The 25763-nt window shown below is 33.5% G+C and overlaps 1 protein-coding gene across 2 annotated transcripts in view; it reads left to right on the top strand.

Moving 5' to 3' along the window:
• Positions 1–25763, top strand: part of LOC306857603 (paladin-like) — a 69825-nt gene that overhangs the window by 35083 nt on the left and 8979 nt on the right. For both annotated transcript variants that reach the window (XM_079397622.1, XM_079397623.1), the window contains exons 16-19: positions 570–710; positions 1741–1812; positions 4347–4487; positions 21663–21818. In XM_079397622.1, the coding sequence (XP_079253748.1) occupies positions 570–710; positions 1741–1812; positions 4347–4487; positions 21663–21818 (510 nt within the window). The remainder of the gene's footprint in view (positions 1–569; positions 711–1740; positions 1813–4346; positions 4488–21662; positions 21819–25763) is intronic.

Genomic DNA, 25763 nt, shown 5'->3' with positions numbered 1-25763 from the left:
TATTTTATATATTTTTATTTTACTTTTTAAAGTTTTATTTTTATATATTTCATTGATTTTTTTTTGTGATTTTTTTTTTTTTTTTTTAAGAAACCATAATAATCAAGCTCCAAAATTGACAAAAAAATCAAAGCATCTTCAAGTAGTCTGTATCCCACATGCAAAGTCTTCTGAAAGCAATCAATAAAGATTCAAATATGATTAAATAAGATAATATTAATAAGATGTAGGTGAAAAAGCAAGTCACCTTGACTTCAGTGTATCTCGTGGGTCTCATAACAAGCAAACCCAAATTTCTCTCTTTGTGCTCTCCAGAAGAAATGTACAGTCGTAAAGATTGGCATGGTCGTGGTTAAATATGACAGCATTGTCATTTATGAGTAAACTATCGCTGTAATAGACTTCAGTTCTATTATTCTGAATGAAAACCTGGTTTTATTGGGTTCAGTCTGACAGTTTCATTATCTTTCTTTTGTGTGCTTTATAGAGTCGTATGAAAGTGATTTATCACAGTCTGCTTTATCGCTGTCATTCGGTCTCATTGATGATGTGTGTGTGTGTGTGTTCAGGGTTTGGACAGTCTGTTGGAGGCGATGAAGTCTAGTCTCGCTGAAGACTCGCTCTCTGCGTTCGTCTTTAACTGCTCTAACGGTAAAGGAAGGACGACCACGGCTATGGTGATCGCGGCTCTCACGCTCTGGCACTTCAACGTACGTCGCAATCATACAATACACAAATTATACAGACAGATTTGATTTCTACCTGGAATCAGTTGTAGCATTCAAAGTAGCTTTACAGAAAATCATGATGTTAATGTTTAAAATATCTTAATATCTTCATGTTTAAATCTCATTTAGCAGATTAGAGCTGAATGATAATATAGTTTACATTTTGCGATGATACATGCAATCAAGCAGCTGAGATTTATATATATATATGTGTGTGTGTGTAATATATATATATATATATATATATATATATATATATATATATATATATATATATATATATATATATATATATATATATATATATATATGAGGAGTTCAGATGCAAAAGCCTCTAAGTGGCGTCTTAAATTTTCTTCTTAAATGAGCATTTTTATCAGGCTCCTATATTTATGTTCAGTTATTTCACATGAATTGCATAGAAAATCACCTATACATTGCAATTAGAGTAAAATTACTGAAATTAAACATAGGAGCTTGATGAAAATGCTCAAATTTAATATTTTTAACCTATTGTCATTATTGATTTAACAATTTAAAATATGACTAAATAAGATTAAGTTAACAAGATGTAGACTAGAGGTATAGATAATATATTTGCTATTTTTTATTTTATTTGTTATATTATTTTTTTAGTTTAGTTTTTTTTTTTAACACAAAGACATTTAGAAGAAACCATGATTACTAAGCTCCAAAGGGACAAAAAAGCATCATAAAAGTAGAAGTCTAAATATAGTATATTGTACATTTCACTCAAAGTGTGATGCTGATTTTATATATATATATATATATATATATATATATATATATAGGTTTTGTTTTTTGTTACACAATTATATTCTAACAAATATGTAACAAAGTAAGCATTTAATTATTTAATTTAATTTATCACTGAATATAATTTTCTCTTGTGGTCTCAGACTTTTGAACCCCCCCCAGAACTGTGTATTGTTTGACCTACTTATGGTGCATTGTAGTAATTCTCTATATGTTGGATGTTTTTGTTTGGCAGGGTTTTCCAGAGTCTTGTGAGGATGAAATCGTAAGCGTTCCTGACGCCAAATACACAAAGGGCGAGTTTGAGGTGATGCACTTCTACATTATGACCTTTCTTTTTAATCTAATCTAACGTTTTTTTTATTTTTTTTATTTTTTTTTTTATTTCATGTTTTGCTGGATGACAAATACGGAAAATATCTTTAAAAAAAAAAGGTTTCATTTATAAACAAGACATGCAATTTACACAATACACACTACAAGTCAACAGTTTTTGAACAGTAAGATTTCTTCTGTTTCCTCTGTCTCTGAAGTCAAGGTCCCATATATATATATATATATATATATATATATATATATATATATATATATATATATATATATATATATATATATATATACACACACACACATTTTTGTGAAAGAAATTAATACTTCTATTCAGCAAGGATGCATTAAATTGATAAAGACATTTATAATGTTACAAAATATTTCTATTTCAGATAAATGCTGTTCTTCTGAACTTTCTATTCATCTGAGAAACCTGAAAAATTCTACTCAGCTGTTTTCAACATAATAATAATAATGTTTTCTTGAGCAAGTATATTAGAATGATTTCTGAAGATCATGTGACACTGAAGACTGGAGTAATGATGCTGAAAATACAGCTTTGATCACAGAAATAAAATACAGTTTAACAGAAATAAACATAGAAATCAATTATTTTAAATGGTAGAAAAATTTCACAATTTTACTGTTTTTGCTGTACTTTGGATGAAATAAATGCAGGCTTGGTGAGCGACTTCTTTAATAAACACAATCTCACCGTTCAAAAACATTTGACTGGTAGTGTACACCTTATACAATACAATAAATGAACTTTTTTTATAAACGAGTATATAATTATTTTTTTCCATTCATAAAGTGCTTCAAGGGGTTATATTTAGCATTAGTGCATTAGTAATGTGGCATTTAATTGATTATTAAAGCGGTTCAGATCATTCAGGTGTTTATCTCATTTCTCCTGGTGGTTCTCAAGCATCTGAATTTAGAGTCTCAATATTAATGTTACACATTTCATCTGTGATTTGGATCTTGTATGCATTTTCTCTTTCCTACACGTCACCATTAAGATCTTCAGCGGTTTCTTGTCTGTGAAGTTTAGATTTGGAGAGCCTCTCAAACCATCTATCATTCCCAGAAGTCCATCTGTTTTCGCTCTGCCAGCTGTGGTTTCTGGTTTTTCTGATTCCTCAGGGTTTTTGTAACATGAAACCTGGTTTATAGCATCAGTGGTACGAGACGTCTCTTCACTGTGCTATCTTTGTGAATAACTGCTGTAAGCTCGCTTGTCCTGTATCTTTATTAGGAACATAGTTTAATTTAATTAATTAAGTTTAATTCAGGCTGTGAGCTCAGAGTTGTGATATCCAGAAACACTGATGGCGTGGAAAACGCCTGGTTTCTGACCCACATTCAGTGAATGACGCATGTGTTTCTGACCCGCTCGTGTGATCTTTCGCTCTGTGTGTCAGTAGCTGTGGTGATTTCTGTTCCTCAGGGTCATTTCACACACATTATTCTGCTAAATCAAGCTCAGATTCACATGCAGTCAATGGTGACCTCAGGATGGATTCAGGGCAACAGTAACCTGTGGGATCATCTGCCCTAAAAACACACTCAAATTTGTCTTCTGTGACCCTGTACAGGTTATGGATGCTGGGAGATGTAGGGCAGATCAAACTCAAACATATTTATCTTCGTATTAAATATGCTTTAATAATTATAATAATAACACATTAGTGTTCGTTTTGTTTTGTAACAAAATTCCATTTAGTTTTGTACTTGGTTTATGATACAATTATATATATTCTTAATTAAATAATTAAATATTATATCATAAATATTTTATGATTTAAAAAATATATAATTTATATTTTATTATTTATGAACGTATTTTTAGTATAATATTTTTATTCTAATAATTTTATGATTTTATAATTATAATTTTCTCATTTCTGCTCATGTTTAAAGTTTTTAACTGATGTTAAATCAGTTAGCGTCATGTTAAATTCAATTTTTTTGTACTTGGTTTATGATACAATTAAATATTTATAATTAAATAATTAAATATTTAATATTAACTATTTTAATTATAGTTAAAATATTTGTATTTATAAATATTGTATGATTATTTATATATAATGTTTTAATACTGTATTGATATATTTTATTATAATATTTTTTATTCTTTATTTAATTTCTGCTCAAGCATCAGTTTGAACTCCATTTATATATAATATTTTATTACTGTATTATGATATATTTTTATTATAATATTTTTTTTTACTATACTTTTATTATTTAATTTCTAAAGCATCAGGTTAAATTTCATTTATATACAATATTTTATTACTATATTATGATATTTTTTTATTATACTTTTAATTTCTGCTCAAGCATCAGATTAAATTCCATTTATATTTGTACTTGGTTTATGAAGCTTAGACAAAATGCTTTTCCTCACATCAAACCAGTATCAGGACTCGTGGAACAGCAGTTGTTTTGCTAAATGAATAGCATGTGTATATATGTATTTAGAGTGTGTTGTCTGTGTCGTAGGTGGTGATGAAGTTGGTGCGGTTGCTCCCTGACGGTCACCGGATGAAGCGGGAGGTTGATCTGGCGTTAGACTCCGTCAGTGAGACCATGACGCCGCTGCACTATCACCTGCGGGAGATCATCATCTGCACCTACAGACAGGTAGAGGGCGATCTGTCATCTCCTGTACTGATTGATCGTGTCGCTGTGTATCGGTTCAGTCTGTCTGATGCATGCAGTACACACCACCACAAGCTGCTTCAGTCTGATTGCTGGTTTACAGCTGTGTTTACTGGCTTGATACTGTGACTGCAGAGGAAGAAATAGTTGCATTAGGTTTTATTTGAGAGTTAGTAGGAAGTTTGTTTTATAATTTATTTAATCTTAAATCTTTTTTTATTTTAAATAATATTTTTATATAAATATATTTTATTTATTTTATAATATTTATTCATTAATAATTGTTTAATATGTAACAAAATACTTCATTTTATTTTATTCTAAATATATGCTCTTATTTTGTATGTTCTATTTATTTTCTAATAATTATTGATTTATTTAAAATAAAACAATACTTTATTTTGATTTTATATGTTCTAAGTTTTATTTTATTTTAAATATGCATATTTATTTATTTAAATGAAAATAAAACATTACTAAATTTTATTTTATTCTGAATGTATGCTCCAAATATTTATCTTTAATTTAATTGTATTTTATTGATGCATTGAAGCAGTAAAGCAGAAGCGTGATGAAGTGCTCATGAAACATGTGTTTTAAATCTCCTCATGTTCTATAATGATTTGTTTGGCAGCTTTGTGTGTTTTATCTATATCTGTATTCTTGTGTCGTCTCTGAGTGTCCTGTAGATGGCACCACGTTTTCTCCATTGAGACGCTCCCTCGTTAGATTTCCACAATTACTCCATAATCAGACGCTAATCAACTTCAGCCTCTATTCATACAAGCAGCTCAAATGTCAAGAGTCTCCTTGATTTCATTAGAAGGATTCTGGGAAAACCCTCTAGTGTTTGTTTGAGGTGTTTGATTCAAACGTTTTTACTTTTGCAGGTTTTTGCATGCATATTTTTAAAGTATAATTTAAATATGGAATTAAGTAAAAATCTACTTAAGTTATGTAAAATTGTCAAAGGAAATAAGTAAATTTAATGTGGCCAGTTAGAGTTTGAGTAATTTCTACTTAAAACTCAAGTATATTTCACTCAGTGGTTTGTAAACTTTACTCAAACAACATAGCACTGAAAAAAAATTAATTAAAGCATGTGGTTCACTTACAAACATGTACATAAGCAAGTAGACAGCTCGTTATTCTTTTAAAGGTAATATGTTGACTCAATGTAGTTATTAACCAAATGAACACAGAGACCTCAATATACACACACAATATACACACAATATATACACACAATATACACACAATGACGGTAACAATTATTCAATAGTGTTTGAGTATGCATGGGTCATTTTGAGTGGAAAATTAACTCCAGATGTCACAAAACAAGCAAGTTACTGAACCTCACAACAAAAGCAACCATAAAACTGTGTAAATGCATCTCGAAAATAGCAAAAAATTAATCTGATTAATTATTCATGCCCAAGTGCATGTTGGGAACAACGGGATCATGACTTTGCTAATTACTTAAACAATCTTTGTAAAAATAATAGTGCTGTCAAACGATTAATCGCAATTAATCGCATCCAAAATAAAAGTTTTTGTTTACATAATGTGTGTGTATACTGTGTATATTTATTATGCATATAAAAACACACATACAGTATATATTTAAAAAATATTTACATGTGTATATACACATTTATATTATATTCTTATATTTTATATAAAATATTTAATATATAAACATAACATATTTTTCTTAAATGCATGCATGCATATGTTTGTATTTATATATACATAATAAATATACACAGTATACACACATATATTATGTAAACAAAAACTTTTATTTTGGATGAGATTAATCACAATTATTTGTTTGACAGCACTAAAAAATAACAAACAATTCCAAGTAAAATATACTTATAAGTTCAAACTTTAAATTCTACAAGCTTAAATTGAGTACTAATATTGAATTGAATTTCCTACCGTAAATATATAAAACTTAATTATTGATTAGTAATATGCATTGCTAAGAACTTCATTTGAACAACTTTAAAGATGATTTTCTCAATATTTAGATTTTTTTGCTCCCTCAGATTCCAGAACAAACCAGACATCAATGGAAAGCTTATTTATTCAGCTTTCAGATGATGTATAAATTGACCCGTATGACTGGTTTTGTGGTCCAGGGTCACAATTTACATCTGTTTTTCTGTAGTATTTACTTCACCACAAAATCATTTTTATCAGTGTAACGGCTAACGGACGTTGTGTCGTTTCTGAGGGGCGTGTGTAATTGTGTTTGTGGGTCAGGACGGTCCTGGGCGTCACTGTCGCTCTTATGTAAAGCTCAGAGGGGCGGCTGGCCAATCAATGCAGGTTTGTGCAGCGAGGGCCGCTCTCAATGAATCACATTGTCTCAAGCCGCTGATTTTTCCCTCTGCGTTCGGTCATTACAGTACCCTCGTCCCGTCTCAGATTAGTTTTTCCCGTGTGGAAAGCGAACACTAATCCTTCTCTTCTGTCTCTTGTCTCTTTGTTGCTTTAGATAAGCGCTGCTGATGGAGAGCGATTTGTAATTGAAATGATCACAGGATGTTTTTGTGTACAAATGACCGTCTGATGTGTGATGCTGAAAGCGATTTAGTTGTCCGAGACCCCGAAAGGGACAGGTCACCTAAAAATGACGATTCTGTCCTCATTTGCTCATCCTCGAGCTGTTTGAGCTTTTTTCTTGTATGGAGCATAAAAGATGATATTTTGAAGAATGTTAGTGACCAGGGCTGCGTCTCCCAAAAGCTGATTGTAGCTCCATTGGTTTCATTACGATGCTGATTGACTTCCATGGTAAGTAAAAAAAAAATACTATGGAAGTCAATGGGTACCGTCAGCTGTTTGGTTACAAACATTCTTCATAATATCTTAAGAAATTATATCATACAGGTTTGAAACTTGAAGGTGAGTAAATGATGACAGAATTTAAAATTTTGTGTGAACTGTCCCTTTAAACATATGCTTCTAAATTATGCTTTGTTTTGAACATTTTCCAGAATATAACTACTGTATATAGCTATATAAATAGTTATATTTATTAGTGCTGTCAAATGATTAATCCCATCCAAAATAAAAGTTTTTGTTTACATAATATGAGTGTGTACCGTGTATATTTATTATGTATATATAAATACACACACATGCATGTATATATTTCAGAAAAATATGCTGTTTATATATTAACTATATTTATATATAATATAAATGTATATACAGGTACATGTAAATATGTTCAAAATATAAATATATACATGCATAAAAATAATAAATAAACAGTGTACACACACACACACACACGTGTGTGTGTGTGTGTATATATATATATATATATATATATATATATATATATATATATATATATATATATATATATATATATATATATATGATGTATGTAAACAAACTTATTTTGGATGTGATTTAATCACGATTAATTTGACAGCACTAATATTTATATAAGTACATTTTTTAATCATCTTATATGTGCTAAACTTGCATTTATCGGTCTAATTCTGTTCTAAATACTGCATTTGCTGTGCATCGAGAGGAAATAAAACACGTTTACAGTGTTTATAAAGTTTGTAAACATTGTATTTTATTTACTGGTATTTTACTTTATTTCTGAATCGAATAATAAAACGCATCTTCTACGCCAATGCAACTTAATTTATTTTTTCTTCTCAACAATGCAATTTTGACCCGGTGTGACTTATTTTCCGGATAATATCATATAACTGTGAAATAATCTGAGCTAAATGATCCGAAATTCTGATTTGAATATCAACAGGCGTTTCATTTTTTCTATTATTGTGATATCAAACCATAGAAATGTCAATATTTTTGCACTTCTTGACTGTAAAACTGTTATTGGTCTGCAGTATTTTTTAAAGCCATCATGAAATGAAAATCTATTTTCTAAATGTTATTGTGAAGATCTGTACGCATGCATATGCATCTTTTGTTGTAATTTTTTGACTTGGTAATGCTTAATCAAAATTCAATTCATCTAGAAAATGTTTTCCTTTTTTATTTTTTATATTCCATTACACTCTGATATAAATCAGAACTTTAACTTGATAATTTTATCAAATGTTTGATCATTTTCTGTATCTGCCATATAATAGCATTTAAAGCTGATATGGCAATTAGCTCAAATACAATCACAACAAATATTATCATATCAACTTTTTCAGAACCCGCCCCTAAATGGCGCATAAATACAATCAGACTGTCTTTGGTTGCTTTTTGTGTCAATCACTGGACAGTTTTTGGTCAAAAAAGGTAGTTAGGTCTGGCTTCATGAAATTATGGGTTTAATATTCATTCATTTGTCAATATGAGAAGTGTTTGTTTGCATTTGGCACTGTTTTTGCCTTATTTTTTGGCTGCTGTTAATCATCTGATGTTGCAATCACGTTTTGACCGCTTCATCTCCGCCGTCCATCCATCATCACACTGTTTCCATGGCAACCGCATCCCACTCTGGACCACTGACATCCGCTTCAGTTCTTGTGCGGTTTGTTTGATTACAGTGCAAACTTTCAGACAGCTTTGACACACGAGCCTAATAATTTCATTTCATATCACTTCTGTCTGTATAACACGCGTCTGATGGATTATCTGAAAGCGCTTGTCATGCCATGGATCCTTTGCACTATATATTTTAATCGAAAGACTGCTTTGTTCTGCACGTATTGCTCTAGTCAGACTGATTCTGGTTTCAGTTTCCCATCTGACGCTGAAGCCAAATCATATAGTGAGGCGAAGCTGAAAAACCCAATGAAATATTCCAGTAAAAGTGGAGGAAATGTAAATCAGTGCCTAAAGAAAGGCCCTCATGGTTTGGACGGCGGTGTGGAAAAATATTTGCAGAAAGAAGAGAATGTAGAGAGAAGAAAGGTAGCGACGTCACGAGAGGGAGGGATGGAGCCGATCCAGACGGTGGGAATTTAGGAGAGACCGCCGCACAAAAAGATCCTGATGGAAAGCGTGTGCGTGTGGAGGGACGGCAGCCAAACTCATTGGACTAGAACAATTAGAGCCGTCCGTCTGAGCGCACATGTGCTGAGCCAGATTAAAGCTGTGAACCAGCTCGCTTTTACTCTGCACTGATATCTGACATGCATTGAATCTTGTGTGTAAAGAGCTAAAATGAGACAACCTGAGCGTGCTTTTAAAAAGAGTTATTTTTGCATTTTAAAAGTCATGGTTAATCTCCATACATAAATTACAAGAAATGTCTGTATCAGTGATATAAATGTATATATGCTCAGTTCTGGAAAAGGCATGGAAATTTAATAGAAGCTCTGGAAACCCTCATAGATGAGATGTTAAAAGCGCTGTAAGCACTAGAAGATCATAAAAACATAGATTCCTAGAAATCTATTGGCTAACGATATTTTTAGGACTAAATCCAAACATATTTGGCTTCTGATCATCTGATGTACACCGAAGCACTCGTATCTGATTACTGAGTCATTTCATTGTGAGTACTAAGTCTTTTTTTTCCAAAATTATATATACATATTATTAAAAAATAAAATTATTAAAAAAGTAAATATGTATAGTTTTTAATACTTATTTCAGTTTTTGTTTTGGTTATTTTAGCAAATCAAGTTAAACTAAGTGGCAATATGAATTTTTCATATTTTAATTTATTTCACTTAAAGTGTATTTATTTTAGTTTTAGTTTTAAGTTAACTAAAATAACAATGGCTGATGTAAAAAAAAAATATATATATATATATATATATATATATATATATATTTTTTTTTTTTCTTTCTTTTTATATATATATATATATATATATATATATATATATATATATATATATATATATATATATATATATATATATATATATATATATATATATAAATAGAAAAAATAAATAAATATATATATATATATATATATATTTATGAAAGCTGAATAGAAAAAAATAGAAATTAGTTGCTAAATTAAAATTGAAGTAAAAATTTTAAATATAAAAATAAAAGCTGTGAATCAAAATGTGAATAAATGCTATAATAGTATATAAATAAGATTAGTATTATAATGATAAAAAAATAATATTGTTAATATTATAAATAACTGTTTCTATTTCTAGGTTCATTTTTTTTTCTATTTTGTAAAACTATTTAAAATAATAACAATTTGTAATTTAATTTACAAATTATAATTTTAATTTAATTATTAACTTGATAATTTAACACATTTTAAGCATATTTTGAAAAAGTAAATGATTTTATTTGAAATATTCCTTAAATTCATTTGTGATAGTGATAGAAAAAAATAATTGATATGATTTGCATCTTTAGAAGTTATGAATGTAATGGTTTTGTGGCACATATTCAGACGTGCAGGAATGATGAAGCTGGTGTGAGCTGTGATTGTGATGCTGTGTAATATTTTATGCTGGATTATTCGGGACGCCCCACAGCTGAGAGTGAAGCCTCGGTCTGATGGATTTGCTCCTTTCTGTGTCTGTCACGTCTGCAGTCACGCTCTGATCTGCTTAAGAGCTGCGCTACATTTGATTTCTGATTTATTTTATGCATTAGTTTCTCTCAGGGGCTCGTTACATGTATTTGTGTATAACCCAGAGCAGATCTCACATCTGAACATTAATCTCTCTGCATCACTGCAGGTGCTTTTCACATTTAATCTGCTCAGAACAAACATATCAGACTCTTTCTGACTTGTGTGTGATCTCTGTGCCACTAACAACACCGAATGAATTGCAAAACTTGATTTTTACCTCTTTTGTAGAAAATGTGCAAAACTCTCCATCGTGATGCTGATGTGGTTTTTAAGCGGTTTCATGTCAAAAAAGTGCTTCATGAAGTCAACCTAGCAATGTTTACCTGCATATTAAACTGGAATAGGAGAGAATTTTAAAATGACACATTTCACCTTTAAGAGAGAGACTTTTTTTACATTTACATTATTTTTCTTCTTTATTTCATCATCTTCTTAACAATAATAATAAATATAATAATGATGTTAGGTGATGGTAATAATTTAATATATAAAAAAATATGATAAAAAATATAATTTTATTACATTTTATTATAATTTAATTGAAATGAACAACAATAATACAATTCAAATACAGCTTTGATCACAGAAATCAATTACAGTTTAATAGATTCTCACATAGAAAACAGATATTTTAAATTGTAATATTATTTCACAATTTTATAGATATTACTGTCTTTTTAATCAAATAAATGCAGCCTTGGAGAGCAGAAGAGATTTCTTTGAAAAACATTAAATTATTTATAGATATTGTTTTTATTACAAGAAATATAATTACAAATAAATTATAATGAATTACTTTGTATTTTATTATTATTGTGTGGTGGAAACTAGAGTAAATATTTGAAAGTTGCTGAAAATAGCTGGAAATAAAGTAAACACGCTGAATTTGCTTGGCTTTACTACGTAAATATCATCATAGAAGTCTGAATGGAAATTATTTGCTCTGTCTGTTTTGTTTGGAAAGAAATCCTGAAGTATGATTTAATATTTATGGGCATCATGCAGAGTCACTGAAGGAAGTCCACAGAAAACAGCCTGTGAATTGATGAAAGCACGACAGAAAACAGAGGAGATTGTGTGTGTGTGTGTGTGTGTGTGTGTGTGTGTGTGTGAGCCATTAGTCAGTCACAGAGAGCTGATTGTGCGCTGTAGCTGTGTCTCTCTCTCAATGGTTTCTGGCTGTCTGTTTGCGTCACGTTTGTATTTGTGGCTGGAAAATGGGAGTGTCTGCTAAAGTCATTAGGAACTCTCAGACACACACACACACACATTCAGGCTCCTCTACGGAAAGAGTGAGGGTCCAAACAGCTGACATATGATAGTGATTTGCTGCTGTTTGGCTGGCATTCAGAGGGCTTAGGCCTGTTGATTTAAAGAGAGTGGCCCGCACACGCTTCAGCACCGAAGATCCCACTCCAAATCACAGATCAGCCGACAGCATTTCAACATCACCTTATTAATGCTTGCATCAAATGTAAAATGCTATCTAAGATATTTCATTTCACAACAACACCAGAATGTACTGCAACAAGCTCAGTGGAAAAAAATAAAAATATGTTGGGTGTATTGAATAAATATGATTCATGCATACCGGAAATATTGAATTATTGAATATAAAATTTATTTTAGTTGCCAAAAATAATTCAAATTTTTTAATACAAATTTTAAATGTTTTAGTTAACAATAATAGCATTGATCTTAAGCATATATTATCAGATTTTTCAGCAAAAATATTCTCAAAGTAAGATAAACTGCACTGCATGAGATTTTCATAGATCGTATCTTTAATGTAAGTGTATTGTGTCTTACTGCACTTTTAAGTCTAGTATTCTGTATTTTAAGTATGGACAAAATTTGCAAGTGCAATAAGACAAAATAAACTGGTATTAAAGAAATGGTCTTTGAAAACAAACCTCATGCAGTGTTGCTTCTTGAGTTCATTTGTTGCTTAACTTTTAAATGCAAAAAAAACAAGTGAAATTTTTGCATTGTACTTTATCATCAAATCCATTTCTCTTTAAGTCAGAAGTCCATACTTTGTCTGTAAAGCTTCATACGGATGCTCTTTTTGCTGCGAGTTTTGCTCTGTCAAATCACGAGTTAATGCTAACATTCTCTCTGCTTGAACCCTCAGTTTTGTTTTCTCTTTAACATGATGCTTGAATCAGGCGTCTTCAATACAGACGACAATAGAGGCTTCATTGCATCGGGACCCTTGACCGTGCTGTAATTGGCAGCACATGTCCGAGTCTCTCGGCGCAGGATATTCCAGGTCTCCAGAAACAATCCATTTGTGCATCTGTTATTGAACACACAGCCGAAGCACATGTGTGATGTGTTTACTGATTGTTTTCTTGGAGAAATCCATCTCACTAACTCCCAGCGAGCCCTGTGGCCAAATAAAGGTCCGTTTGTTTAGACCTCTCACCAGAAATCATTGGGACTAATAACACCTTTCATGCCCGAGGCGTTGCATCAGGCCTGTCTTGATGGTTTGTGTGCTGATAATTGGCTTCTTTTCGACTTTTTAATGTGAGCACATCTCTGAGCATCAATAAAAAGGCCCTTTCCACATCACACACAGGCACGGTTTCCACATTACAGCCTCCGACGCATTGTTCAGACTCAAAAGCTGCATGCTGCGAATCATTACGGTCCTCAGATGGACAAACGAGCACTTAGACTATCAGCGCTGCAACGCTGCACGATCATTAGAGTTCAGCATCGCATAATTCTATTCAGAAAGTGATCAGAAGTGACAGTAAAGGCATTTATAATGTCACAAGAGATTTGGGTTTCAAATAAATGCTGTTCTTTTGAACTTTGTTTTCTGTGGAAGCTTGTTTCTGCCACAGGAAGACAAAAAAGAACAAAGGTAATTGTGACAGAATCGCAGGATATCAACTCGCAATAGAAGTCAAAATGTGAGTAAAAAGTAAAAAAAAAATTCAAGTCAGAATTGTGAGGGAAACAAGTCAGAACTACAAGATAAAAATGAGTAATTTAGAGAAAAAAACAATCAGAATTGCAAGATATAAACTGAGGAAAAAGTCGTAATTGCAAGATATAAATTCATAATTCTGAGAAAAATTCAGAACTGAAATATATAAATTCATAATTTGGAGAAAAAAGTCTGAATTGTGAGAAATGAATAATTCTGAGAAAAAAAGTCAAATTTTGAGATATAGATTCATAATTATGAGGAAAAAAGTCTGAATTTCAAGATATGAACTCAATTCAGTGTGGAAAAAAAATCAGTATTGTCAAATATAAATTCATAATACAGACTACAAAAGTCAGAATTGTTAGATAAAAGGTCAAAATTGCCTTTTTTATTTTATTATGTGGTGGAAACCGGCTGCTATACTATTCATCAATTGGGCAGCACAACTTTTTACAACATTGATTATATAAATTACATATTAACAAATATTCACATAGAAAACAGCTGTATTGAATTCTAATAATACTTCACATTTTACTGTATTTTTGATCAAATAATTGCAGCTTTGGTGAGCTTCTTTCAAATACTTCCATAGCTCAAGCGTTTGAGTGATAGAGTGTATATAAAGATGCACGGGTCACAAGGTGTTTATAGCAGGTGAACTGTTGTAGCTTCACGTGGCATCTTTGTTTTAGTTCGTGTTACAGAAGCTCAGCTGTGAGTCTGTCGCGCTGCTGCTTTCGTTTCTATCAGGAGGCACTTGTGTGTCTGTCTGTTCCCGTCCACATGATCAGCATTCCAGACATCAGATCCCGGCTGGAATTATTGAATTCATTTCTCTGCCTCTTGTGTCTGTGGGCCACAGCGCTGGAGTGGAAATTCATAATTCATGACATAATCATGGCGATTTTTATTTTTTTCTGCTCTGGCTGAGATTCAGTGAGGTAACTGGGAAAGTGCTATTAAAATGTTCATCATCTTTTCTTCCAGTTAATGCACCAGATCTCCGTGCACATTTTTCTCTCTGGAATGGAAGGAATGTGTTTCCCGCCACGTGCAGCATGCGCGTGTGTGTGTAAGAGAGAGAGAGTGTGTGTGTGTGAGAGAGAGTGTGAGTGTGTGTGTGAGAGAGTGTGTGTGTGAGAGAGAGAGTGTGAGTGCGTGAGAGTGTGTGAGAGAGAGAGAGTGTGTGTGTGAGAGAGTGTGTGTGTGTGTGTGTGTGTGTGTGTGTGTGAGAGAGAGAGTGTGTGTGTGTGTGTGTGTGAGAGAGAGAGTGTGTGTGTGTTGTCACTGTGCCGTCGGACAGACTGACTCATTCTTTATTTTACACATATTGGAATTATTGTAAAGTGGAATATAAATAGTATAAACCACAAACTCTGTAATAAGTGTAACTCTGGGAATGATGTAGTGATCAAAACATGTGACACAAATGAAAAGTCTCTTATATTTCAGCTTCTTTTTTAGAAAATGCAGCTCTGCGCACTATGAACATTTATTAACCGACTTTCTATACACATTTGTAATGAGCACTTTATGCTTTTCCTGCACTAAATTTGCTCTAAATAACATAAATATCAAAAATGTAATATAAAAATAAAAATATAATAAAGATTTTGAAAAAAGTAGATATTTGTTTACTTATATATTGTTTACTTATTTACTATATATATACAGTATAACATAAACAGTGTAATAATGATTCTAACATAACACTAAGCCAAACACCAAAAAAAAAATATAATATATATATATATATATATGTATACGTACAACCACACACACACACACACATACATACATACATACATACATACATGTGTATATACATACACATTTATAAATTCTATATATATATAGATATATGCGCATATATATGCATATGCATGTATGCTCATGTTTGTGCATGTATGAGTTTCTATGCATGTTCATGCTTATGAATACAGGCCTGGCTAAAGCAAACATCTTCATGCACCGTCATACACCACCTGAGCTACTGCTTTCTCATTTTACTCTCTGCATCACACTCATATGTTGCAATTCAAGTGTCTCATTTTATGTAGAGGGCGCAATGCATTGCATTCTTCCTAACCTACAGCAAACCTTACTTAAACAGGATTTACTTTATTTTAGATATTCATTTTTTAAAGTCATATGTTTTTTTTAAAGAACAACCCGTGTAGCTGTTCAATGATTGATACAGATCACTTTTATGGTTGTTTTATGCCGTTTCTTTCTTGTTTTGGAACATATGTGGTCACTGTCTGTTAACTGAAGGGAAAAGAGCAGCATGAATATTCTGCTAACCTTCTGAACTAACTAAAACCTTCTGTTTTGAACAAAATGAAAGGTCATGTGGGTTTGGAATGACATGAGCGAGTGTAAATGATGACAGAAGAGTGATTTAAGGGGGAACTGTCCCTTTAATAACATGCGGTTTGGAGGGAATCTGAGAAATCTGGAGTGGATTTTGTCACCCTATCAGAAAGAATATGGGAATTTCACTTCATACGAGCTTCTTTATGGAGGAAGAATATTTTGAGAGGATGAATGCATAACAGTGAAAGAAAGCAGCACACAGCAGACCTGTGTGTGTGTGTGTTCATGTCTTGTTTCTTTACACTGTGTTGAGGTATGAACATCTGCAGTATGTGTGTGTGTTTGTGTGGAGACTCTATTATTTACACGTGTCTTCCAGGCATTAGTCCTATCATGATCCAGACGTGTGTGTGTGTTTTTTTTTTAGGCTCCCGTCCCCTCAGTATTCACAGGCTCTTGGGAGTGCAGGGCACAACTGGTAGTGATGGTACAGGAATGAATACACACATCGAAATGAGGACATATCATAGACTTCAAATTATAATGACCATAAACTAATATAAAGCCAGCGGTGTCAAACTCGTTTTATGTAGAGGGCACTTTTTGTTTTGTTTTGTTTTGTTGCATTGCATTTTATTGCATGCATTATATATTACTTCCTAAATTGATGAAAACCTTTATCCAAAAAACAAAACAAAACATGATTTACTTAATATAAAATAACTGTTCTGTTTTTATATAAAGCATTTTTTAAGGCTGTTTATTTATTTATTTATTTTTTATATATTTTATTGCACTGAATTGTATTGCATTGCATCACATGCTTGTCTTCCTAACCTAATGCAAACACTTCTAAAAAATTTGAAATAATTTTTATTTTTGGATGCATCCACAAAGGGAGGTTTAATCAGATTGAGATTTTTCCGAGTATGGTAAAGCATGGTAAAGTATAGCTATCTGTACATTCAGAGCAGACTGACTTGATAGTCGAAACATTTTCATGCATCAGGTTAAGTCAAGTCTAAATTTAAGTTTGAAATGTCTTTTGCTGGTTTGGGATGCATTATGTCTCTGATTGAACTCGGCGTCTCTGCTCATGTGAGGTTGAAGGATCTCTTCATCCTCACTGTGATTCTAATCGCATGTTTTCACGTCCCTCCTTCAGCGATTTATCTTGTGTCCTGCTTTGTAACACACAGACACCCTTTAATACACTTCAGCAGAGTGAGAGGCGAGGAGGAGAAAATGTACATTAACATTCAGACCGCACACCGATGCAGTAAACCCTGAGGACTTCATTCTAATGTTAACATTAAGCTCACCTCGTGCAGCCAGACTTTACACTATCAGCCTGGTCCTCTTGTTGTGTTGGGGTAATAGTGAATTGCAACAAAAGGGTATGTAAAGAGTATGTATTTATTTATTTAAAAGGTTTATTTTAGATTTTAAGTATTTATTTCATTTGTTTTTTATTTAAATGTATTCATTTTAAATGTTTATTTGTTTTATTTTTTATTTCAAATGTTTATTTTATATTTTACATTTACATTTATGCATTTAGCAGACGCTTTTATCCAAAGCGACTTACATTGCATTCAAGTTCCAGTTTTTACATTTTATCAGCTCTTGCTTTCCCTGGGAATCGAACCCATGACCTTGGCGTTGCTAGCGCCATGCTCTACTAGAGAATTTTTTTGCTGTAGAATTTTTATTTAAATGTATTCATTTAATTTTATTAATTTTAATTTTGATTTATTTTAAATAGTTTATTTATTATTACATTTATTTATTAAAAAAAGAATTATACATAGAAATGTAAATCAGGCATGATCTTGTCCAGACCCTGAATGCCACACATTTTGTGTCAGAGAGCAGCTTTGTCAGCAGATTCCTCAGATATTTTCATGTTTTTTATCTGGTGTAATTGTGTAAAAGTTCCCATGCAGGACTGCTGTCAGCCAAGCGCCTCAGAGGGTGATGAAGTGAAGTGTCTGGGCTCGAGTTTGTGGAGCATCAGGTCTCTTTTTAATGTGAAGTCCCCATGACCTTTGACCTTCAGGGGTCAGCTGTACACTTTGACCTTCTCGTTCATAAATTCTTTGTCACCCTGGAGAGTCCTGTGTGTTCAGTCCCGTTATCGGCTCCTCTTTTAAAACTTTACCATGTATTATAACAGTATTGGCTGATGAGCTTTTGAACCTAAAACAGTGTCATACCTGGACTGTTGGTATCCAGGCAACATGTTTTGTGCGTCATGATTAGACATGATTAGACATTGACACAGTGTTCCTGATTGTTTTGTTGTACTTAATTGAAATTGTGCATGTTTTTTTTTTTTTTCTCGTACCCGCATCACCTCGTGCCTGTAATAGTAATGATGAGCTCATCTACTTAAAAGCACATCGGTTGAGGTTTCTGCTGGAGTAAAGCCTCTCGTGATGAATGAGGAGAGGAGCGTCTCTCTTCTATCAGCTGAAGCAGCTCTCCAGGGTTCGCTGATCTCCGTTCCTTCAGTAGGATCAGTGGCGCTCTCGACAGACTGAAGTATTCGTGCTCTGCTCATAACCTGTGGTGCTGCATCATGAGCTGTTATTACCAGTCGCCGTGATTTGCCAAGTAAGTCATGTTCCTGGATCAACATTACTGTCCAAAAATACAGACTTAACCCAATCCCTACCCCTAAACCTAAACCCACTCATAATTTATTCCTAAAATCAGTGTGAAATAATAGCTAAATAACAAGGGTGTAGAAGCACCTAAGCCTAAAACAGATATTTCCTGAAAAGTTATCCTTCAATTCGGATTGGTTGATTGGAATGGATGTTGAAGGATGTTGCTCCAGGAATATGTTGTACTTGGTGAAATCCCGTTCACCGATCTGCTAAGTGCTCTTAAGGGTAAAGGTGAACTTCTTGTATGTCAGTTCAGTAGTCGTTATTTTATGTATATAGGTGACCCTGGACCAACTTCAAAAGAAAAAATGTGCGTATCTAACTATAAATATAATTCACAAACATAAAAAAAATAGTTAAATATATTAAATATTAAAGTTTTTTTAATTCTGTTGAATGCTTTTAGTGTTTTTGTTCACCTTCAATCGTCTCCTGTATCAGATCACAGCTGAAGTTAAGTCTGTCGGTGTTCAGTATCAGTGATCCGCCGACAGACACGATGCTAAACGAGTTCATTAATCACAGCGGTGTGAGAAACAATGACGTTTGCTTTCACTCTTCAGATTCAGACCGTCATTCTAGTCAACGATCATCTAAATCACATTGAAGCAGCTGCTGCACTGATTTCACTGCAGGGAGGACTGTCGCTTAATAAAACCAGACAAACATCTGCCTTTAATAGCATTTATCTTTGATTATTTCAGACATTTCGCCGGTTTGAACCCAATGGATGCCAGAAAATCAATATGTTCAAGAATACACAGTATTATTTCTGTCTGCTTGTTTTATGAATCTGATTTTGATTTGCATGCTTGACCTTTATGAGGTAACATTAAATTACATTGAAATATCTTTCCATGCATTCGTTCGATACTTCAACAGGTCCAAAACACAAGCGCTTCAATTTGTGCATGCTCTCTTTCATGCATTGTTGTGCGTAAAGTTGCATTTTGTTTATTGATTCCACTAAAACAGCATAAAAGAGAGACAGAGCTGAATCAAACAAAGATTCTGCTGAATCATGCATTGCATTGGACTGAAAAACAATGGGGATCAATATGTTTCCAGAGTTTTCTGTCCCAGTTTAACCTCAGTATGCATCTGGCTGATGAGAATCAATGATCAGAACAGAGCTTGAAACATTAGAAATACATTGCAAGCATGGCTAAATTACCTTGAAAAGGGTTTAATTATCCTCTTTTATTGTAGAACGAGTGCAGCGTTGAGCATTGAGGCAGTGAAAGTGTAAGACTTGATCTTTCTAAATTTAATTAATTGGCCGTTATTGTGCGTTTGCTCTCTGGCTGTGCGTGTAATTGGCCTTTTTTATGCTCTGGAGTTTCTTTTGTTGGAACAGTTTGAGTAAAGACTAAATATTACGGCTAATTAATCTCCCGCCGCCTGCATCAATTACTCGGCCTGATCTCATTTATAAAAGAACAGGATTACGCAGTCAGCAGGAGTGCTTTAATTCATTTTTAAAATGATTTAAATTGTTACTCGAGTGGGGTTTCGTTTTCTTCCCAGCGAGGCTCTGTATTACACATGCAATATGTTTTATAAGTAATGTTTTTTTTAAATACATAATTGAACACGTATATGGGGCAAATCAGCATAATTTTACATAATTGTTTAATCATCATTAAAGTATTAAAGTTTTGTGAACTTGTATAAAACTACAGATACCCTGTACCAGATACCCTTTTTTATTTTAAATACTTGAGTAAAAGCACAAAATGGCTTTTTTTTAAACTGATGGACAGTGGACTGGTTTCACAACAACTTTAATTCACAAATAACTTAGTCATTACCTAAATATGATTTCCATTTACTCAGTTCTAATCAGTTCTAAAAGTCGTGAAGACTCTCTCTAAATAGATCATTGAATCGGTGCAAACAAATCAGTCCAATTCACCAATGAATCATTAAGAACATTTTGCGAAATGATTCAATAGGTTCATTAAAAAGAATCAGCTCATTTAAGAATTGGACATTATTGTGTTTTATTAAAGGTGTATTTGATTATTATTTTGTTGGTAATATGCAATTAAGCCACATGATTATTGTAGCAATTAGTGTAATATAATTTTTCATTTCATCCATTAAGTTTCCTAAAGGCCAGTGGACTGTTTTCACAGCCGCTTTAATTCACAAATCACTGACAGTCATGACCTAAATATGATTTTCATTCATAATAATCTACATTTAAAAGTCAGACATGACGACTCTCTCAAACCAGATCATTGAATCAGTGAGTTGTTCACTCGTGAACAGACTCGATCGGATTAGTCCAATCCACCAATGAATCGCTCGGTGTGATTTGTGAACTGATTCAACAGGTTCATTAAAAAGAATCAGCTTGTTCATGAATCTGACATCATTATCACATTTCAGAGCGTGTTTCTATTTCTTCAGTTCAAAATAACGAATGACGTAATGAAATCTAGTGGAGTAAAATCTACAGTATTATGCTTTGGAAAGTAGTCAAGCTCAAATAAACGTTTCCCAAAATATAAATGCTGTGAGAAAATGCAAATACTTGAAAAATGTAGTCAAGTCCACCAGCGACGCCTGCACCATTTCTCTGTTTCGTGCGATACAGTGCAGCAGCTTGATGTTCACATGAGTGTTGGTGGTTTATGGCTCTTGTTTGTGACATTTCACAGATCAAGAGCTCTAAATGTGAGGCAGAGATCCAGGCTCTGACGCTGAAGAGTTTGCTGTATCTGGAGCGCTACATGTACCTGATCCTCTTCAACACGTACCTGCACCTGGAGAAGAGAGACTCCTGGCAGCGCTCCTTCAGCGACTGGATGCTACAGGTGAGATCAGACGTTCATCACGTGCATTTACTGCAGTGGAAAACCACTGGCTGGAAACATTGCTTTACATCCCAACTCTGTCTCTGGAAAAGTTCAGTTTAGCCCTTTAAAGTGAAAAAACATCCTGACTTTCATAGTCTCACATCGGCGTAATAGTCATTTTTTTCTTGGAAACAATACAGTACAAAAATGTGAATATGGTGATTTGTTCCCTTCATTATTTTTGTTGGTTTTTGAAAGCCTATATTGCAAAATCCTGTGTTGATGAGTGCATTTGCACCATCATTTCTGAGTTCATCATCATGCAAAGCAGAAGTAATCTCTGCTGAAACTCTGTTGCTGTTCTGCCAATATCACCAGAACCGAACAGATTCTGTTTTTGGTGAGTTTTTGAGTTTTATCTCTGTGATCACTACCGCAAAAAACTCAATGACATTACATCTGTGTGGTATTTAAGGGGCATTTAATATATATTGTTTTGTCATATAAAGCCAGCAAGTACTGCTTTATATGTTATTAGTTTATTTAATATTAATTATTTTTTATAATTATTTAATAAATAATATCTAATGTAAAATAAACTAATAAACCATATAAAATAAAATTATATAATACATAGTTTATGCATTTATATATTATTGATTTTTTCTTTTTTTTTTCGTTTTATATGTAATTTCAAATTTTTGTATTTAATTTATTATTTAATGTCTGTCTTATTGTGGGTTTATTATTTATTTCATTTCATTTAATGTTTTCCTGATGGCTAGTGGACTGGTTTCACAATTTAAAAAAAAAATTAAATTGTATGTTACAAGATTTTTATTATTTATGTTTTTACAGCTTTACTTATTTAGATCTCAGTTGCAAAAAAGTGTTATTTCAGAGCAAATTCACATACAAATTTGCATTAAATATTGTCAAATATTATCACCCAGCCTTTTGTGCATCTCCCTTCAGCTTCACACTTGATTTGAAAAGTCCGTCACAAAGTAAAGTTTAATGTACTGTAACTCAGCAGCAGGAGTGCTGATTGAGAGAGATCTGAATCAGAGCTTTTCATGCATTGTGTGCATTTGTCCAGCTGTTGTATGAATGTTTCACGGTGGACTCTCCTCTCCCGTGTGAATTTGTGCTTGTCAAGCCGTAGCCATCGCTTCATTTGGACACGGCCCCTGGAATTTACAAGCTTATTCTAGCACCGCTGACACAGTGTGTGTGTGTGTCTGTATGTGTGTGTGTGTGTGTGAGGCCAGCTGTGGCTCACGGTAAAGTCTGGAATTTATTGCCATTCCAAACAAATGAGCGTTTCCCCCCCTGCATGGATTATTGCTCTTTTTTTCCCCTGATGCTTTTCCATTCTCTTCCAGTCCTACACTTCAGTGGCCTGAGTTTTAAACTGAGTTTTGTTTAACTCTAACTGTGGTGATGCCTCTTGATCTGATGGTAAAAACATGTTCGGCTGAACTAAACTAACCTGGAAGAATCGCAGATGACCTCATCAGTCGACATCATTGTCATGTCCCAGGTGAACATCCGTCCTGATTTCTCTCCTGACTCAGTGTCTAATCAATAATCACAGTCTGTTATTGGATTCTGGCTCCAAGCGTTGGCCCCATCACTGATGTGATGTATAACCCAGCACGTATGAAAGGAATATTCTGGGTTAAATACAGCTTAATTCCATCGACAAGCTGTAGATTAGCACAGGAAATCATTCGACTCGTCCCTCAGGAAACAATTATTTTAATAAATATCACTTAAAGTGTCCATCTGAAAGAATAGAATAACATGATTGAACACATTGCATGTTTCTAGCAGGTGCGTTTTAGAAGAGTTGTGTTCATCTCTTCAATGCATTTGTTATCAAAAGTCTGGATGACTTCCAGATTTCTCCATCCAGAAAGAGTCGTGCTAGAATCACGAAGGCATTCTTCTGCGGTGTGTTTTCACAGGGATCGCTCTAATGCGTTTGTGTTTTTATAATGCAGGAATGTCTTCAATGCGGCTCATTCCACTTCAAAGATCCAGAGCCGAACGAACCCACGGCGCTTCGTTTCAAACCGGACCGACACAAGGGCTTTAAACACCATTTTATGGTTTTCTGTAATATGTAATATCTTCACGTTTTCATCCAAATAAGTTGTTCACATTCTTGTACTTATACATTACTTGTTTTGATGGTAAAACTCATCGAATCAGTGAGTTGTTCACTCGTGTATTAGTCCAATCCACCAATGATCACTGCGATTTGTGAACTGATTCATAACTTTCAACTTTCATAACAGAATCATGTGTTTTTATGATGATAGTAAAATCCATGACTGCTTTAAGTCACATTTGTATGTTCTTGAAAAGTACAGAAGGTTAAGGTTTCTGTACTAAACTGAATAACTCAAATATAAAAAATATGATTTAAATTTGTTTTTAATAAATTTTTTTATTTACAGTATATATTTAATTTAATTTATGTATTTTTAATTGAATTCAATTTATAATTGAATTTAATAGGGTGCCCCCCTAATAGTCAACTAATCGTTAGTTGACCAGAAGAGGCTTGGTCGACCAAAATTGTATTAGTCGCAGAAAAAACTAAATCCACATTGGTGAAGTCACGCAGATCGTGATGCGGACAGAACGTTAACCGCTGGACTATGTGGTAATACACTCACCTATCATTCATCGACCTCAAATATGGCTTATCATCTGAAATATGTCAGCATTAGCATCTTTACATGTCCGCTCAATCTAATGTTAACCTAGAGAAATGTGCGCTATTGAAGTGTTTGTGCGGAGTGTGGAAGCTGAACAGCGCTCACTGCAGGACAGATGGAGGTGCCGGTGCGGTTTAGATAAGAGTAGCCTAATACACCTTTTGAACCTGTAAAGACTCTACGTTTATTTGTGTGCACTCACAATGAAACCAAATCGTGCTTTTGTAAAATTATGAAACAGGAACAGGATGCGCGTTCTGCCGTCTCTGTCTGTGAACTTGAGCACAAAACCTTACAGACATTAAAATATATATCTATAGAGAGTGAAATGTCTACTTTCAAATGAACCAATTAAAATGGAAAACAAATATGGTTTGATTATGCACACAGGTGCATCACTGCTGTGGAGATGATGAGTCCGTGTCGCCGACTTCATCTCTTAAACCGAGAACAAAGAAAGCACTAGTTTAGCAAATTATTCAAATGTTAATGCAGCCTTCTTACTGTTTTTCCCTGACACATTCATAATCATTACTTCTGCCGGTGTGCTCTGGCAAGCGTTATGCATGTGCTTGAGTGTTTATTAGGCAATGTAGGCATTTAAAGGCTCATAATAATGATTTAAATGCTTTATTAATAAACGTGCGATTAGTCGGCTAATGCTTCAAATGAATGACTACTAGTTGACCAGAAAAATCATTAGTCGAGTGCAGCCCTAGAATTTAATTTAATTTTAACTGATCTTCTAAGGTGGTCTCTTCCAGGTTGGTTGTGGAGGGATTGAAACTTAATTTTTTTTAAAAACACTGAATTATCCATTCAGCTCCTGTCCAAAGTGATTTATAAATGGTCAATATCTCAATACGAGTTACTAATCTGAAGGAAAATGGCATTAGAGGAGCTGAAGTAACGCATCTGAGGAACCCACTGAGAGCCTCTCGAGTCCACATGAAAAGCTCTTGTTATCGGTCAGAGCTCAGGAGTCGAGAGCCGTCAGCGCTGGAAGGAGACTTCATTAGGTCTTATCGCTGCGCTGCACATTGGGTCTTATCTGAAGAACGTCTCGGTTACGTACGTAACCCTCGTTCCCTGATGGAGGGAACGGAGACGTTATGTCGTGACGACATTAGGGGATTTACTTGGAAGCCCCGACTGCCTCTGATAAGAGAAAACGCCAATGAAATTTGGCTAGTGGATTTTGCATACCTGAGCCACTCCCCGTGCATACGGGTAT

The sequence above is a fragment of the Barbus barbus genome (assembly GCF_936440315.1).
Source record: "Barbus barbus genome assembly, chromosome: 38".
Lineage (NCBI taxonomy): Eukaryota > Metazoa > Chordata > Actinopteri > Cypriniformes > Cyprinidae > Barbus > Barbus barbus.
The sequence above is the reverse complement of the archived record's forward strand: the minus strand, read 5'-3'. Positions and strand labels throughout refer to the sequence as shown.